Below are 18,693 nucleotides of genomic sequence, written 5' to 3'. Positions count from 1 at the left end.
CATGTCAAACGTTGCAATATTTGATAATCTTGTGATGTATATTCAAAATCTTGTGATGTATGTTCGAAATCTTGTGATGTATATTCAAAATCTTGTGATGTATATTCAAAATCTTGTGATGTATGTTCGAAATCTTGTGATGTATATTCAAAATCTTGTGATGTATGTTCAAAATCTTGTGATGTATATTCAATATCTTGTGATGTATATTCTAAAACTTGTGATGTATATTCTATAATCTTGTGATGTATGTTCGAAATCTTGTGATGTATATTCTATAATCTTGTGATGTATATTCAATATCTTGTGATGTATGTTCGAAATCTTGTGATGTATATTCAATATCTTGTGATGTATATTCAATATCTTGTGATGTATATTCGAAATCTTGTGATGTATATTCTATAATCTTGTGATGTATGTTCAAAATCTTTGTGATGTATGTTCGAAATCTTGTGATGTATATTCGAAATCTTGTGATGTATATTCAATATCTTGTGATGTATGTTCAAAATCTTGTGATGTATGTTCAATATCTTGTGATGTATATTCGAAATCTTGTGATGTATATTCTATAATTAATCTTGTGATGTATGTTCGAAATCTTGTGATGTATATTCGAAATCTTGTGATGTATGTTCGATAATCTTGTGATGTATATTCGAAATCTTGTGATGTATGTTCGATAATCTTGTGATGTATATTCGAAATCTTGTGATGTGTGTTCTACAATTCAGTGATGCGTGCAATAAAATTGCATGACGCAACAGAAAAGTAAGGACAATTTTCATTGGTTAGAAATAACGAAAGTAGCCGGAGCGGTCGTAATGCACACATTGACACAACTTCGCAAGCATGAAATTGGCGAATTCAACCTAAAGTCAAAATTATAGGTAATAGAAAAATTGTTTTGGTATCAAGAAGCACTAAGTCAGTCATAACGTGAAAAGTGAGAATCAAGAACATTAATTTGATTTGTTTGAAGGTACATCAAAAACAATTGAGTGGCTTATTGCTGGACTAAAGGATGTTTTATCCTATTTTTACGTCCTCATATTGTAGTGATGTTGATTAATCGGTATGATTTATTCTATATTGGTGCTAGTTAGAATAATCTAACTGTGTCTCGGGACAAACTCTCACCACGCAGGGTTCGAAATTGCATGGCCCATTGCAGCTGCATTGACCGTAGCACTAGTCCAGGGACGACTTTGCAATAAATAAATAAATAACACGACAAATTTTTAGGAGAAGGTGAATGTCAGGAAAACTTTCAAAAGATTAATTGCTATGCATCATTGAATATTGTCATTCACAAATTTGTCCAATTATTTTTATAGTAAATGTATTGAGCCGCATATATGGCAAGAAATTGGTACTGTGTTTTTAGGTGATACTTTTGTACCCTGGATTTTGTTTTCTCAACAGCTGCTGGTGCACGTACCATACTTTTACTCGTAAACTCGGTGAAGAAGCAGCATTTTCTGTTGCTCACCGTCGCAATAGCTGAGCATTGCTTTACGAGCAATGTGCCCAGCTAAAAATCATAATATTTGTAATGATATATCATATTCTAGACTTGACATACAATAAACAATGATAAGAATTATTGTCGCATATCTGCAGTGATTTTCTTTGATCTTTCTGTGGTGATAATTTATCCCATATCACATGTGTGATAATACTTTCCAAACATGTTTCAAAGTTTTTACACTCTTTATCATACAGTTTTAAAGAACAGTTTTATGAGCTCATAAGTATATTAAATGGTTAATTTATCAAAACCTGCATTTAAAAATTCAGAAGTCTTAAGTTAAACCAAATTGTCCAGGGTATTCTTAGTAAGGTATGTCAAAGGTCATGGTTAAGTGACTTTGTAAGGCTGGTATTTTTTCTTTAGTTTTATGGCAATCAGTGCACATGGTAAATAGCATAAAATTACCCTTAGAGGTCTTATGCAAGGAGATAGCTAATTAAAATGAACAAATGTAGTTCTATGTATGATGTATATAGAGACAATAATATTTCTTTTCTTTTTTCATTTTCAGGAACTTTACGTAGGTCTACAGTTTTAATTTTGGACTCATGCACTAGGAATATCATATCAGCAGAATTGTGCCACTGAATCAAAGGGAACTCTTTTTTTTTTAGGTACGCATGATCGATGTAACTTCCTCGATGGTGTGTTGGCTGTTTGCCCATGTGTATTTCGGGGTATAGGTATGTTTAGTCTCAATTTTCTTTCTTAAAAGCCGCATAAGGGGTATATTTTTTCTGATCTCAAATTTTGTCTAAGCATTAATCTTTTTTCTCATTCATGAATTATCTGCTGAGAGTCTAGTTAATTAATTTATTTAATTAAAGCTATATAATAACATATATTAGTAGTGAAATTATTTCCTTGTGTGAGACCTAAAGAAAATCAGGTTACTCATTTTTATGACAATTTCTTTGATTTCGGGAGTAGCCTCCCCTTTTAAAGATCCAAAATGGTGATTTTACAGTGCGGCATGCAGTCTGGTCATCAACGAAGAGTTTTGACACCTGTAATACCCATATTTCTACCATTCACCTCTGTAACCTTTGTTGAGTTCATCAGACTGGTAAGAAAAACAATATTGTTAATTGAAATAATTTTATCAAGATAAATAAAATAATTAATGAAAAAAAATTACATGAACAGACTCCCTCATATAAGAAAATGTCACATTTTACACATTGCAATTATACATCATTTACATATCCACATTTTCCCCATTTACACATGCAGTTGAATAGATTTAGTGCTTAATAATACATAGCAACAATTATTACATGAATCCTAAGACAATTCACAAAATACATGAATGCATTAAACTGTGAAATACAGATTTTGTACATTTAATTAAAATGCACAGCATCAGTACCCCCCCCCCCCCTTCACAATCTTGCAACTTTCTTTTTAATTCAAAGTCACTAGGCAACACTAAAGATTTCCACTTATTGCTTTTCAGTCCAAGACAGGAAGTTGAGGAATAAAGTTGACAGGACATCCTGAACTGTCCTCGCTACCAGCTTATGAGGGAACCAGCTGCAGTGGACAAAGTACGTTACATCATAGGATAATAGGTAAGTCTCCGGAGTAGTGTTTGTAGCAATTCTCGTACTTGGTCCTGCATCGAAGATTCAGGACTATTGATATTTATCTCTGCATGGTTTGGTTCTTCCCAGAAACATGTTACTGGTGGTGGTCCCTATATTCTTCTGGCTTTTGTGGTGAGGAATGTTTCATTTCTAGCTCTTTTCTGATCACATTTTGTCTATCTAGCTGTTTGTCTGTCTGTCTGTCCATCTGTCTGTCTGTAAACTTTTCATATTTTCGACTTCTTCTCTAGAACCCATGGACCAATTTCAACCAAACTTGCCACAAAGCATCCTTGGGTGAAGGGGATTCAAGTTTGTTCAAATAAAGGGCCACACCCTCATTCAAGGGGAGATAATTGGGAATTAATGAAAATTTGATGGTATGTTTTAAAAATCTTGTTCTCAAGAACCACTGTGCCAGGAAAAATGAAACTTATGGAGAAACATCCTCAGGTAGTGTAGATTTAAATTTGTTCAAATCATGACCCCCGGGGGTAGGGCGGAGCCACAATGGCTGACCAAAGTTTAACATAAAAATATATAAGAAAATTCTTTAAAAATCTTCTTCTCAAGAATGACAAAGCCATAATTGATCCTATTTATATGGAAGCATCCTCAGGTAGTGTCGATTCAAGTTTGTTCAAATCATAACCCCCGGGGTAGGGCGGGGCCACAATGGAAGATCAAAGTTTTACATAGAAATATAAAGGAAAAATCTTTAAAAATCTTCTTCTCAAGAACAGCAAAACCCTGATTGATCATATTTATATGGAAGCATCCTTAGGTAGTGTAGATTCAAGTTTGTTCAAATCATGTCCCCCGGGGGTAGGACGGGGCCACAAAGGATGATCAAATTTTATATAGAAATATATAGGAAAATTCTTTAAAAATAACCTTCTCAAGAAAAGCAAAGCCATGATTGGTCAAGGGACTACTTTTGGATTTAAACTTTTCAATAAAAAACCAATTTTTACTTTTTCCTAGCCACAGTGCTCAGGTGAGCGATGTGGCCCATGGGCCTCTTGTTTTTTTTTTGTTTTTTTTTTTAAAAATGATCAATCATTAAATATAAATAAATCAGTTGTTAAAAAATTTGCTTCATATTTGAAGTGCTTTAAACCGACCCTTTGATGAAAGTGACCAGTGTTTTTTGCACCTTGAAAGGTTTATTGGTAAAATATAAGAAGGAAGTTATGATTTTGGTGTTACTATTGTTGTTATTTAAGTTTGATTTGATTTTTATATTACGAGTATTATGAAACTGTTATTTTGTTACTGACCGATTGTTAATTTTAATTGTGAACAAATGTACAAAGATGAGGAGTATAATATAGTTGGCTATGTATATTGCCCAATTTTTGAACATACTATGTAATAAATATTAATAACAACCTTTGAATAATTGGAAAGACAATATTATAAATATGATAGCATTTTTGTACATGAGCATACATTTTTGAAAGGAAAAATAAATTATTCAATTGCATTAAAAAAAATATTTTGTTTCATATTCTTGCGAATTATCAGATCATTCTTCTATTATTTAAATACTCTGTCATTATGAAACCTTGTTAATAATTAAGTAAATATTAATTGTACATTTGCACCAATTTTTACATGGCATTTTCACACTAAGAATGCCACGTGCAAAATTATATACAGGAACAATTCTGAACAAATATATGCAAGTGAGTTGTAAATTTGATATGTAATGCATACATTACAAAAACCCATGACAGTGTTCACTAAAATGAAATGTATGGACTCTTATATAAATACTTGGTATATGTGATATGGATATTATGGATGATACATGTATTTTTGAGAATGACACAAGTAATGAAATTTTTCAGCATTGAATTGGATTCTTGAACCAGAGCCATGTGAACCTGGTCCACCTGTACCTCTCATTGAAGACCTGTTAACATCACCAGAGTATGTTCATTCTGATACCCCTATGGTATGGTTACAGCATGCATTATCCCTGAATCCATTAAAAGAGCTGCATTGGCAACGAAACAACCCAATGTGGTCGATTGTAAGGAAATAAAGCATATCAGCTTCCAACTTTGGTGCAGTTCTCAGTTCTAAGCAAAGGCGGTAAGACGTGTGATTAAATTTTTGCGAAAAAGACTTTTAAAATTACAGTCAAACTTTGTTATCTCAAACCCATTATCTCATATTTCATGGATATGTCAAAGTAATTTTGAAGTCCAAACCATTTATAAAAGACTGGGACATTTTATTCTTGATAACTCTTTATGTATTATTCTTGAATCCACGGATATTTCCAACATTTTTCTTGGTCTCATTGAGTTTGAGATAATGAGGTTCGACTGTAATGACTAGATATTTGTACATAAAGATGCAGGAAATATAAGATTAATAACCAAAAATCATATTTTCTTCTCCAGATTGACATTGTCACTGAAGAAACAGCTGATGTCGGCTTACAATCTGGAGTCCATCAAGGCTGTTGCATGGGGTATCACTCATGAAGATGATGCTTTGAGAAAGTATGAAAAGGACTTTGATGCAGCTGTAGAGCAGTCAGGTATACAGCACAAAATAACATTCATTCAACCTCTGACATGTTAACATTCAATGTGTCAAAACAAATAACAGGACTTATCCTGGTGACAAACAGAAATCAATTACTGAAGTCTAATTGTAAAAAAAAACTAGAAATATGTCCATAGGACATGAATGCCCCGCCGAGGATATATTAGTAAAGCAACATGAAATTTGTACATGTATAAAATTTGATCAGTTTGGTTCAGGCAGGGCTTATAGTTAGTTGGGAATAAAAATGTAGGTCCAGCATCCAAAGCAAGTCTGGTAGTGTCCATCCCTAGATGCATCATCCATGCAAGTTTGGTTCAGGTAGGGTTTATAGTTACTTGGGAATGAAAATAAAGGTCAGATCCAGCATCCGAAGCAAGTCTGGTAGTGTCCATCCCTAGCTGCATCATCCATGCAAGTTTGGTTTAGGTAGGGCTTATAGTTACTTGGGAATGAAAATGTAAGTCAGATCCAGCATCCGAAGCAAGTCTGGTAGTGTCCATCCCTAGATGCATCATCCATGCAAGTTTGGTCTAAGTAGGGCTGATAGTTCCTTAGGAATAAATCTGCTCCAAAAACTTCAACCTGGTCACTCATCTGGAAAATATAGGTCAGATCCAGCATCCGAAGCAAGTCTGGTAGTGTCCATCCTTAGATGCATCATCCAAGCAAGTTTGGTCTAAGTAGGGCTTATAGTTCCTTAAGAATAGACCTGCTCCAAAAACTTTAATTTGGTCACTCATCTGGAAAATGTAGGTCAGATCCAGCATCCGAAGCAAGTCCGGTAGTGTTCATCTCTAGATGCATCATCTATGCAAGTTTGTATCAACATGTAAAGTTTGATAACACCATCTTGAATGGTATGTTTAAAACTGAGCTAAACACTATTTAAGAAAAGTCAGGTCAAGGTCAAAGGAAAGGTCAAGGTCAAAAAATGTTGTTGCAGTTGCATAGCTCTCATCAATATCTATCAGCATATGAAGTTTGATGAAAATATCTTGGATAGTTTCTTTGAAACTTAGCTTTGAACAGAGCTAAACACAAAGTGGGATGGAAGGACAGAAGGACGGAAGACGGACATGACAAACACTATATGCCCCGGCCATATTCATGGCGGGGCATAAATATTCAGTTACCAACATATTCCAGAAAATTTGCTTTTTGAAGTGGAAGGATTATAAAAGCTCTACTTAGACTTTGTTTGCATTACAAAATCAATTGTATTATGGTTTGTTTGCATTCAGTAGTATTATAATTTTTTCTGAAAAGGATATGGTTGCATGAATCCGGAGTGTTGGGAGCTTCACCTGATGGCTTAGTTGTTCGACCACCAACATGCAGTGTATTTTATCAAACTCCAGAAGCCAAAGACGCCATTCCTGATATTGTAGAGGTGAAGTGTCCATATACAGCATCGTCTTCAACATAGCAGATGGGGCACAGGTAAATAACATGGGTCAAATATGAAATTCAACAGTAGCCAGATGGTAAGGTGAAGTGTCCATAAAATCGTTGAGCAGATGGGGCACAAAATTTGAAGGATTTTTCATAGGTAAATAACATTAAAAATCTGTATTGTCCAGTACTTTGAAATTAAAAATCTTGGTGAGTAAATGATTTCAAAACATGTATTAATTTACAAGTGCAGCTGTTCAATATGGTATGAAGATATTGAAAAAGGAGGGGATATGTACTGGTATAACACAACTTAAGTGTTTTTTGATTTTTTTTTAGATCTTAAACAAGATACCCTGTGCCTGAAAACCAGTCACCCATACTATCATCAAATTCAAGGCCAGCTACACATATGTAACAAAACATTCTGCGACTTAATTGTGTGGACAAGAGTAGACTGCATTGTGATTAGAATAGTAAAAGACATTGAATGGACAGCAAATGTTCCAAAGCTGATAGATTTCTACATTAACATTTTCATTCCAGCACTGATGGAAAACTGAGTTCTGGTTTGAACTTCTTGACACTTAGTTTTGTACCTCTAGAATTTTCTAACAATGGAAAATGGGTAATCATGTTAAATGTGTTGAATGTTCCTAAGTCTCATAAATGTATGACATGATATGTCACAATCCATCATAAAACTTCTGGCTTATAAGACTATTTTAAATAGCAATGATGATTAATAAAATCTATGTACTACATAAAAAAAGAATATCAAAATTTAGAATCATTTTATTAATGAATTGAAGATGTTATTCTCAAAGTGAAAATGTAACATTTTTGTCTTTCTTAATAGATAAATTGTTGAAAACATGAATTTGTTGAGTTGTGCTTTAAAGGTAAATATACTTTAAACTAGAGATTTAAAATTATAAGTAAACCCTCTTCCAAATTATATTGTCAAATGAAGAATGGAATTGCCAAACATTCTTGTAATAAATCCATGCTAACAAAAGGGATTTTCATTTTCTGAAGTACATGTATTACAACATACTACAAAATTAACAAATATAACCATTGACATTGATAACAAATCAAAATTTGCTTATCCCTTGCACTTTGGTATGAATATCTTCACTGTTTAGTGTATACTGTCACACGCCAATGCAAATTTATAATAAGTACATGTATCTTTAAGTAATTTCTTTCAAAAGTGGAGCTTGCAAGTTTACAAGACAAGAACAGAGTTGAAATATTTTTGTTGAGATTGGTCTGTAAGTAGATGGTATGTAACGGAGAATCTCGTAATTCTTTATCCTCTCGTTGGCTCTTTCCACATGAATAAGTGCTTTAGCAATCTTGTAACACAGTGCTGCTTCTTGTATGGTAAACTGGCCTCGTGTCGATAAAAGAGCTTTTATAATTAAGCAGACACCCTGGGGCAACTGGTCATGAATGGTGAAACCTTTGACCACCAAAATAAGGTCTCCAGCTTTGAACTTTCGTAAAACTTGGCTGTGACGTACAATAGCTACATCAGAAGTAGAACCTGGGTACAGCATGGAGCAAAATGTAAGTGCACCATTTGGAGGCACGCAAGTTACTGCTTTAAAAGTATGGCAACTTTTGTACATACTGTAGGCCATGGCCTGATTATCCATATGTGTTGGGATGTCCTGGGTTGTTTCAATTGCATCCATGGATGCTCTAGCAGAGGAAAAATCCTCAAAAGATTTTGGCAGAGACCCTGAAAAAAAGTTGGAAAAAAATTAATTTGATTATTTGTAATTGTGTAAAAAAATTGTGTTACAGTCAATTTTTCAAGAATACAATAAATTTAACTGCATTAAATTTTTGCAAGTCATTATGATAAATTTTAAAACAAACCTTTGCATTTAAGCTGACTTGGAAAACATTCTACGCTACATTCTACACTACGCCATCAGACAGCATCTTGTATAGGGAAAAGACCACTAATTATTTTCCCATAGAACTCCATACAAACCTTAGGCCTTCTCAGTACTTTACTATGACAATTTCAGAAAAATCTTTAGCATCATTTCAAACTTTGTTCTAAGCCCTAACAAAAAATACTGAAAAAAATATATGGTCCCATGGCGTTTATAGGTCAAAATTGCAGTTATTTTCAACTTATAGAGATTCGCAGTAAATAACACGCGGCATAAAAAATCAACCCCCACTCCTAAAATCTTCCCTGGCATTTCTATAGTTTCTGTAATATTCCCTCATCCTATCATTTATTTCAAAGGTCATTAATTTTACTTTAAAATGAAAACAATTAAATACCTGATTTCAGCCAATGGCGTAACGCCTACCCATTCAGTATTCGGTTTAATGTTCCATAACAAACAAAGCCATGTGTGCATCCGGGGATTTGGTGCTCTCATTCCTATACTTACATACTTACCTGTCCCAGAATTAGTCAATTGTGGTAATTTCAAAGACTATACACCTACCTGTGAACATGTATGAAATTTGAGTCCTGTGACTTCAGTGTATTGGATACTGTGACCATCTCAAATGATGACACCTTACTGCTACCAGCACAATTCAAAGGAGTGAATGACGTCTGGGCCGGTGATGATATTTGGATATATTGGTGACTGTAATAAATAAAATATTTGTACAATGAATTGTTTTTGTGCTTTAATGTTAATAAAGTGATATTAATTTTAAGTCAAAATTTTCTGAGTAATTTTTCAATAATTTCAAGTAAGGGATGATTTTCATACAACATGTCTCATACCTCTAAAAACTCAACAGCCAAAATTGCACATAAAAAAGTGTGATATCATATTTCTCTTAGTTATGCACCAAATCACATCAAATTTATGTTAAAACTTATGAAGATCAAAAATATTCATTTGCTTAGAGAAAATTTGAAATTTTTACTGCAAAACATTAACAAATCGGTGTTGAATCTGTCCATGCCTTTCAGAAAAAAATCTCAATAATTCTTAAAATCATAGTTAATTTCAAAAACTATTTAAGGTTTCAAAAAGACTGATATAGAATTTTTTTTTTTTCAATTATTCAATTTTTTTATGCTTATGCAAAGTAATAAAAATAGTTTGCTTAAAAGAAAATTAAAAAGATTTAGGTCTTTAAAAGCAATTAAGAATTTTGTGTCTGGATAAGTTCTAAATGACATATATAGGTCTTATGGACAGAATGCAAAGTTTTAATTTCCATAAATAATGTATATTATATGACTATAATAAACAAATATTTACTTGCTAAATCATTCTCAATCAATCAAAAAGATTTATGTCAATAGAAAAGTGAAAATCATAATTTTTTTATATTTTATTTTATTTGTGTAAAATTAGAACCGGATCCGTAAAAGTGTGGGCCGTCCTTAAGTCAAAATTGAGTCAATAATTTCATAAGGGTGGATTCTACCCAGAATTAGGTAAAAAGCTCCAAAATTGGATAAATCATAGTTAATTAAGCAAAATTCAAAGGTTTCAAAAAGACTGATATAGAATTTTTTTATGCTTATGCAAAGTATATTATTTAAGACTCTGATATACTAATTGATTCTTATCTAATCCCTCCTATTGCTTAAGTATGTACAAAAAAGTTTCCCCACCCCCCAGTGAAAAACACTTAAAGAAATAGCAGGTGTCCCCTTTTATTTTTGTTTACAATTAATTTAGACAAGTTTAAATCAATCCTTTTGATAACAAATCAAAGTTCAATGTCTGTAGTGACTGTCTTATACATTACAATCAGAAGCTACTTCTTGAATTTTATTCTAAGAAAAGGAGAATTTAAATAATTTTTTTTTAAAAATTAAAGAAAAGCAAAAACTGACTTCAAACCCCAAAATGTACTATACAATAAGAGGCTGGAAAGTTAATAAATAAAAAATTTACCTGCAATGTACAGAAAACTGTCCGACAAAATACATCGGGTGGGTAGGGAGTCTCCATTTTCTTCTTATATAGAGAAAATGCCCCTGCTGATCAGAGACCTAACACTCCCAAATAATAACAAAATATGTTAACATAACAGTCAATCTAAGATGTTCATCCCTCAATGGCAACAAGTTTTTATTACAGTAACTGAAATTGTTAGGAAATAGGAAATCACAATTGGAATTCCTTTAAATGTACCTTCTCTTCGTTGTATTTAATATCGTGGATTGATATTGGCTTCCTTTTACTAGACTCTATTTTTAGGGCAAGCAATTCCTTTTCCAGTTGTATTTCTGTTGAGAGGCGCTGCATTTCTTGAGTACAGTTAAATGTGCAGGATGCTGAGTAGTTGTGCTCTGATATCAACTGAAAATATATTGTAAATCATGTACAGTTAAAAGAACTTTATATATTATTAAAAATTATTGAAAATGTTTCAGTGTTGGTCATTTGTCATCATTGGTGTTTTAAATGAGCTTTACTTTTTCTTGATATTGACATTTTGGTGCTTGTGGAATCTGCAACTGGTCCATCTGTGAAGATGACAGGGACTCCTCACTTTTGAGTTTTTTCCTCCTTTGTAAAATAATTAAACTTGAATTATTTTTTTATTCAGTTGTAAGCTACTCTGTTTATACATGTACCCTTTTAAAGATTTTTAGTAAAATATTCTCAATTAAACTCCACCCACCCACCATCCAAAAACAAGATGTCGGTCATATTTTGAAAAATAATTTCACCTTTTTGTACATTCAGGATCAGAGAAATCCATGGCCTTTCCTTCATTCCATGCAAAATATGCAGGGTCCCCCTCCTTCTTACCATCCTTAAAGTGGCAGGAGCAGATGCTATCATTCTGATCTCCTGGTTGGCGATCAGCTCGTCTAAAAATATACATTATACAAAGACTGAGTGAAGGAGAATTAAAAAGCAAAACATGTTCATTTAGCATGTTATTATCAAATAGCCTAAATGACTTATTTTTTCATTATTTTTTTTTTAAATGTTACATTTACTTGCAAGTACAAGATAACCATGTGCATAACATTAACAAACGGTAGCAGTATTTGGTAGTAATAATACGAAATAAAATGTAATAAAAACAGCTGTTAAACAAAAATTAATCTTGCTACAAATTGCACAGTTTTTGTAGTATGTACTCTTCATTATTCTTCTGCTATATTGATTACTACGAGATTTAACTTTTTAGCATGCATGTATAAATACTGTATCTGACAATGCAGCATCGTGACATATCGTTACAAGTACCTACAAATTTTGTCAATATATCTACGTTTACTGAGTTTTTTCCCTAGCAGGCCGAAATATCTCCATCATGTCACCAGGAACAACACTCGTGCATCTCGTAATTAGTGCTGCAATAAACAAACTGATGTGTTTTTTCTCACCTGCATGGTTTTCCCGACGCTTCAGCTACTTTCGTTATTTCTAACCAATGAAAATTGTCCTTACTTTTCTGTTGCGTCATGCAATTTTATTGCACGCATCACTGAATTGTAGAACACACATCACAAGATTTCGAATATACATCACAAGATTATCGAACATACATCACAAGATTTCGAATATACATCACAAGATTATCGAACATACATCACAAGATTTCGAATATACATCACAAGATTTCGAACATACATCACAAGATTATAGAATATACCTCACAAGATTTCGAATATACATCACAAGATTTTTAATATACATCACAAGATTTTGAACATACATCACAAGATATTGAATATACATCACAAGATTATAGAATATACATCACAAGATTTCGAACATACATCACAAGATTATAGAATATACATCACAAGTTTTAGAATATACATCACAAGATATTGAATATACATCACAAGATTTTGAACATACATCACAAGATTTTGAATATACATCACAAGATTTCGAACATACATCACAAGATTATAGAATATACATCACAAGATTTCGAATATACATCACAAGATATTGAATATACATCACAAGATTTTGAACATACATCACAAGATATTGAATATACATCACAAGATTATAGAATATACATCACAAGATTTCGAACATACATCACAAGATTATAGAATATACATCACAAGTTTTAGAATATACATCACAAGATTTTGAATATACATCACAATACATCACAAGATTTCATCACAAGATTTCGAACATACATCACAAGATTTTGAATATACATCACAAGATTTTGAATATACATCACAAGATTTCGAACATACATCACAAGATTTTGAATATACATCACAAGATTATCGAATATACAGTTACATTTCACAAACTTTCCAAAACTAAACTTACCCATTTTTCGTTGTTTGAGACTTGAGGATCTTTTATTTATCTTTCATTTAAATTCCTTTTTCCTTTTTATTTCTCGGTCCAAGGACTTACTCCGTACCCTAAATTCGTCCCCAAACTTCACGGGACCAGCACGTTTCGAACTCTGTATCGATGACGTCATTTTTAATTGTTATGACTAGTGAACACAATGATGCAACTTTGTCATCAATTATTTTTCAGAATTTGCAGTTTAAACCAGTATTAAACTGAAATAAAATAAAAATACTTAAAATATCTGATTTTTCCTTAGGTCCATTTTTTATTGAAAGTGTACACGGCAGTTAATTCCCCTAAATTACTTCCAGATCAAATATTCATTCATTTTATTATTTTATATCTGTCATTGTATTGAATTACGTGCATGGGCTTTTACTTTAAGAATTTGATAAAAAGAAATCAACGCTCAAAAATCATAATGATCCTATACACTTTTCATCTAAGATATTGACGTTACCTGTGTTTGGTTGACGTACTGTGCGGCCATGCGGGTATCCGTAATTATTTCAGGGAAAAAATCTAAGTTATCACTGCAAATGATAGTCTCCACAAAAATCAAAGATTTTAACAGTCACTTTAACTAACAGCTGTGAATGCTTCCAACAATAGAAATTCTGTTGGTACTACAAATTAAAACAATTTATACTGTGTTGCTGATTTTCCCTTTTCTTGTGTGTGTGTTTTGTTTTTATTCAGTTTTATATAATCGAGATTTTTTCCTATTACAGGAATATGTTATTGAAACGGCAAATAAATAAAACCAAATATATTATATCAAAAATATTTCCCATACATACGAATTTATTATACCACCCCCTTTATAAAAATCAATCTTTCAACATGACCAAGCATTGATGATCACATTGTTTGAATAGATCTACTTTTGACCTTGCCCAGTCTCCAGTCCTCATCAACCCCCCATTGCAAAAAAGTCGGTAAGTGGTCAAGTAATCAAGAAGAAAATATTTTATTTCTACAAACCAAGAACTTCTTTTATTGAACAGTCCGAACAGCCGTTTTATTGAGCCGACTAAAGAAGGTGTATTTTTGTCACAATTTTTTACCAGTTTGACAGGTGCTACGTCACGTGCATTGAAGCATAACTAATCCGGGCGTCTAGTGGGTCGAACTTCACGATATAATCAAGTTAAACAAGATCTTTTCCGCGAACTCTTTTAATTCTCATCTACTGCAGAACTAGTAGATGAAAAGTTTTTTTTTTACTGTAACGTGAATATTTCACACAGTATTAATAATTAGGTGATCAAATCAAGTCTACGCATTAAATTATAGTTTTCCTATTGTTTTCTGGTGTTTTGTGGTTTTTTTTTTTTTTCAGATTGTGCCAGAATTGCACTGTTCAAATATTTTGATTTTCTATCGGTTTTTGCAAGTAAGATCAATGAATTTTGGAAAATCTAAATTAAAAGTATAATTTGCATATCAGGATGAGCATACATGACATCGTTGACAATGTTAATCTGAAAGCACGTTCGTGTTTTTTTTTTATTTCGTTAAAGAAAACGGAGTCGGTAATAGCGAAAGCAATTTAATGTTCTTAAATTGATAATAAAAATTTAAAATTAACAATTAAAATTTACAATTTTTATTTTAATGATTTTCCAATCCATTTTTAATCACAAATCACGGGAAAACAAATAGATTAATCATCTGCGGCCGTTTTATATCTGAAGGACGAAAATAGGGTATGGGTGATATATTTAAGTGTAAAAGTTTGATTTTGTAGAAGAGTTCTAAAAATCTTGTGAAGAGTGGTAAGAAAAAATAATTTTTAACATTTAATCAGCATTTCCATTCTGTAACTAGCACTGAAGTTTGTTTATCAATTTGCACGCGCTCGTTGTTACTATGACGTCAAATGTCGTAAGGGGACGGTTTATGGGTACACTAGGATACTTTTCTAATTTACCTTGATAAATATGTTTAAAATGACTTTTGCCAAAGTATGATGTCATAATGTTATGACGTCATAGAGTAAGACGTTACAACGAAATTATGATTAATACTTGTTTAGATTCAAATAAACTACTATACGATTCAGAGGTGTTTTTCATATGAGTGTTACATTCTGACAAAGGCGTTTCATTCAGTAGTCACGAAGTAGTTCTAAGTCGCAGTACATGTAGGTGCTGACACAAAAAATATAACCCGGGTCCCACTCATCGTAGCAAACCACGGCCAACATGCAGACCCCGAACCGTGGAGTGAGACGATGGGCCCCAATGCACAATGATCGACCATAATTGACAAGTACATCCTTCCACCATGCAAATAGTAAATATTGTCGTCCAAGTCTATCCCATAGGAAGTTAAAGCAAAGAGAAACCCATCTTCAAGGGCCTAATTAAAGAACAATACCCTGGACGTCTCAGGAAGCTATACCATCAACAATTTTTTAAAAATTTCAAAACAATTTGGAAAGAGTATGGTTTTAGTTAACCAGCCCATATAGAAATGAAAAAAAAAATCCATATTTAATATATAATGTTATATTCACAAAGGTTAACCAGTGAATAAAAGGAATGAAGAAAGAACGTTTGAATTATATATTAATCTGGATGAAGTATGCAAATACAATAAGTTTTTATGACCTTTCCCATAATCCCATTTAGTAGATGTAGTATGATAGGAGCATAGTTTATCGGATTTCTTTCAGATAAAACTCAATCAGATAAAACGCAATGAAATTGACTGATGTGTACACAAGGTTGTCCTCTCATCTGCTTATGGGGTGGGTCTTACCATTATTTCTTTAAGTTTAAAAGATAAGTTTGTTAATACCATGATTCAGAAACTCTATTTTATAAAGTTGAAAAACAACCAGAACAAAAAAAATGGTTGAATATATGCAAAAAACCCAAAAGTTTCATTTGACGCTATTTAATTACGTCGGTCATATTAGGGAAACAGGGTTTTTTTTTTTTTTAAACTTTATCAAAAATATTGTTGGACAGTAGGGATACTTTTTTTTATATAGTTTATGAAAATGTGTTGAATTGTCTCACTTTGATGTCTACGAAAAAACACATGGTTCAGATAATACAACATTGACTTTTTTCAGTGAATAGTGGAAAGATAGTATATTATATATGGATAAAATCTGAATTGTAACCGTTGGATTTAAGAGGTATTGGTAGTTTTAAAACAAATCATGAAATGCCGTTATGATTGTTTAATCTATTATTGATTACTGTGCATATTCATTTGCAATGTCAAAGAGACAGGTTTGACATAGGAGAGTAAGTGTTGTGCTGCAACAGGAACATACCAAGATATATTTGTTTGTTTGTATGAAGTTTAACGTTCCTCTCAAAGTTAGTAATTACTAAAAATAGAAATATTGTGTAATTTTAATCTTAAGCGATTACACTCTTACAGTGCTTCGGAAATATAGAAACTTCCATTTTTGAATAATCCGATTTTATCAGTTAAAACTTTGTTTTAGGGTTTAGGTTTTCCCAATAACACAATGACATATCACGTAAACAGTTTCTTATTTCAAAGATTTGAATTAGATTCGAAAGACATACAACCCTCTTTCCTGGATAAAATAGTACAAGAAGTAACTGAGTGAATTGTCATTTACTGCAAAGTTGAAAATGACAATAAATATAAACAATACAAAAAACTGTAGCTTGAGAAAATGTCATAGTGTGGGCTACAGACTTTTTATAAAAATGGAAGATACGCGAATGACTTTTCAAACCGAAATTTGATATTGGAAAATAAGAAGAAAACACTTGCTGTGGCCTTCAACTCGACATTTAGATATATCGACGACGTATTGTCAATTAATAATGATAATTTCCATTCCTACGTCGATACGTAGGAATGGAAGTCTCGTTTAAAGTCATTATTTCTTAAGTTCTATGGTCTATACAATGACCTTGTCAGCAAATACAATTTATCATTGAGTCAAATGCTGACTGACGTTTTTCATACCAATTGTTAGTCCATTATTTATACACTGAATTGACGACGGATTTTTTCCGTTATTTCCTGATCATGAAAACGAGCACACGGCGGGTGTGACCGGTCGGCAGGGGATGCTCACTCCTCCATGGCACCTGATCCTACCACTGATGTTTCGGAGGTCCGTGTTTGCTCTGCTGATTTTGTATATTGTTTAATGGACTTTGAGATTGAATACTGTTCGTTATCTCCATATCCTACTTGTAACCCGTGCGTGTGTTGTTTGGGTCCTAAGAAATCATAAGTAAAGAATTTTTTCAAACATACTTTTATGCAAAAAACCTCCGCTTTCGAGATGAACCCCCTATGATACAAAAACTTAACATGTGTCCCTTTACACATTGTTTTTGGGTTGTTAATATACCCCTCCCTTCTCGAAAAACTCGCGCAAAAAGTATCCAAATATAACTATCACCATGAGCCTGCAACATATTTGCAGTTCTTTTGGTGAAAACAGGTTTGCGTACCGGTATATTTGTTTTATTGAGAGATTGACGGAAATCAATTACTCATATATTAATTAATTTAACTCTACTAGCCATATTTTAAAATTGTTTGGCCAGCTGCCGAGATGCTTATATGAAATAATCTAGCCTTTGACAGAACATTTTAGTCAAGATGGAAGCACTCGCCAAGATCAGTATGTAATATCCCCTTTTAGTTAGTTTGTATTCCTAATGGAACATGAATGTAAAGTGCAAAATAAAGAAGAAAGATTTTTTTTATTCAAAATATTGTAAATCCGCATAGAAATTCATAAAATCTAGTGAGTACATTTTTTTGGTCTTCCGTAGTTTTCTATACCTCAAATGGTTAAGATATTGTTTCCAAAGAAGATCCAGAACTTCAATCTCACTAACAAAAACCTTGTGTCAAGGAACAATTTGCTGGCCAAAATGCATAATATTCAGTATATATATGCAGACAATTAAAACATTTTTACTTAATATTTCTGCAGCGTAATCTAAACTTATATCCATATTCCTGATACAGTTTAGAAGAGTGGTCCCAACCTTTTTGCCAATCATTCATACACAACTGTGAAAGATTCAAGACAATTAAATGTAGAATTTTTTAACTCTAGGAGACATGTGTAGGCCTAGCATTTGATTTCTGAGTAAGATGTTATATATATATTCACTGCACCTACTTTAGAGAATTTTTACATACAGTATTACATGTATAGGTTAGACAGTAATGCTTGTGTATACAAATGTGTGTAGTCAAAATTGTCAGATTTATTTGTTAACGTTGTAGTCTGAAAATTCATATTTAAGGCTTTTTGTAGGGACTGACATTGACTAGACAG

At 32.6% G+C, this 18,693-nt stretch overlaps 2 protein-coding genes and 2 long non-coding RNA genes across 7 annotated transcripts; 2 read left to right on the top strand and 2 right to left on the bottom strand.

Moving 5' to 3' along the window:
• The first annotated feature begins 609 nt into the window (after window positions 1-609).
• On the top strand, window positions 610-7,120 carry LOC134230630 (uncharacterized). Of its 4 annotated transcripts, none has more exons than XR_009984386.1 (7): window positions 610-893; window positions 2,049-2,224; window positions 2,465-2,603; window positions 2,994-3,108; window positions 4,977-5,223; window positions 5,538-5,677; window positions 6,955-7,120. It is a non-coding gene; the product is annotated as an uncharacterized LOC134230630 (long non-coding RNA). The 4 variants fall into 4 exon arrangements; XR_009984387.1 differs by having other exon boundaries at window positions 611-893; window positions 2,049-2,220; window positions 2,505-2,603; XR_009984388.1 differs by having other exon boundaries at window positions 612-893; window positions 2,152-2,224.
• Window positions 7,121-7,199: 79 nt separating this feature from the next.
• LOC134230629 (uncharacterized) lies at window positions 7,200-7,960 on the top strand. The gene is made up of 2 exons (XR_009984385.1): window positions 7,200-7,237; window positions 7,420-7,960. It is a non-coding gene; the product is annotated as an uncharacterized LOC134230629 (long non-coding RNA).
• LOC134230628 (uncharacterized) lies at window positions 7,860-9,707 on the bottom strand. Its single transcript, XM_062712467.1, has 2 exons — window positions 9,561-9,707; window positions 7,860-8,830 (listed from the first exon to the last, which is right to left on the bottom strand). The coding sequence occupies exons 1-2, from the start codon at window positions 9,568-9,570 to the stop codon at window positions 8,277-8,279; spliced, it is 564 nt and encodes a 187-aa protein (XP_062568451.1). The 5' UTR covers window positions 9,571-9,707; the 3' UTR covers window positions 7,860-8,276.
• Window positions 9,708-10,987: 1,280 nt separating this feature from the next.
• Window positions 10,988-12,654, bottom strand: LOC134230627 (uncharacterized). Its single transcript, XM_062712466.1, has 5 exons — window positions 12,434-12,654; window positions 11,765-11,908; window positions 11,507-11,600; window positions 11,223-11,390; window positions 10,988-11,086 (listed from the first exon to the last, which is right to left on the bottom strand). The coding sequence occupies exons 1-5, from the start codon at window positions 12,511-12,513 to the stop codon at window positions 11,081-11,083; spliced, it is 492 nt and encodes a 163-aa protein (XP_062568450.1). The 5' UTR covers window positions 12,514-12,654; the 3' UTR covers window positions 10,988-11,080.
• Between the last annotated feature and the right edge of the window lie 6,039 nt (window positions 12,655-18,693).

The sequence above is a fragment of the Saccostrea cucullata genome, unplaced genomic scaffold (genome assembly GCF_032062105.1).
Source record: "Saccostrea cucullata isolate Sc308-1 unplaced genomic scaffold, CSIRO_AGI_Scuc_v1 ctg4454, whole genome shotgun sequence".
NCBI lineage: Eukaryota > Metazoa > Mollusca > Bivalvia > Ostreida > Ostreidae > Saccostrea > Saccostrea cuccullata.
This window is presented reverse-complemented; position numbering and strand designations above follow the sequence as displayed.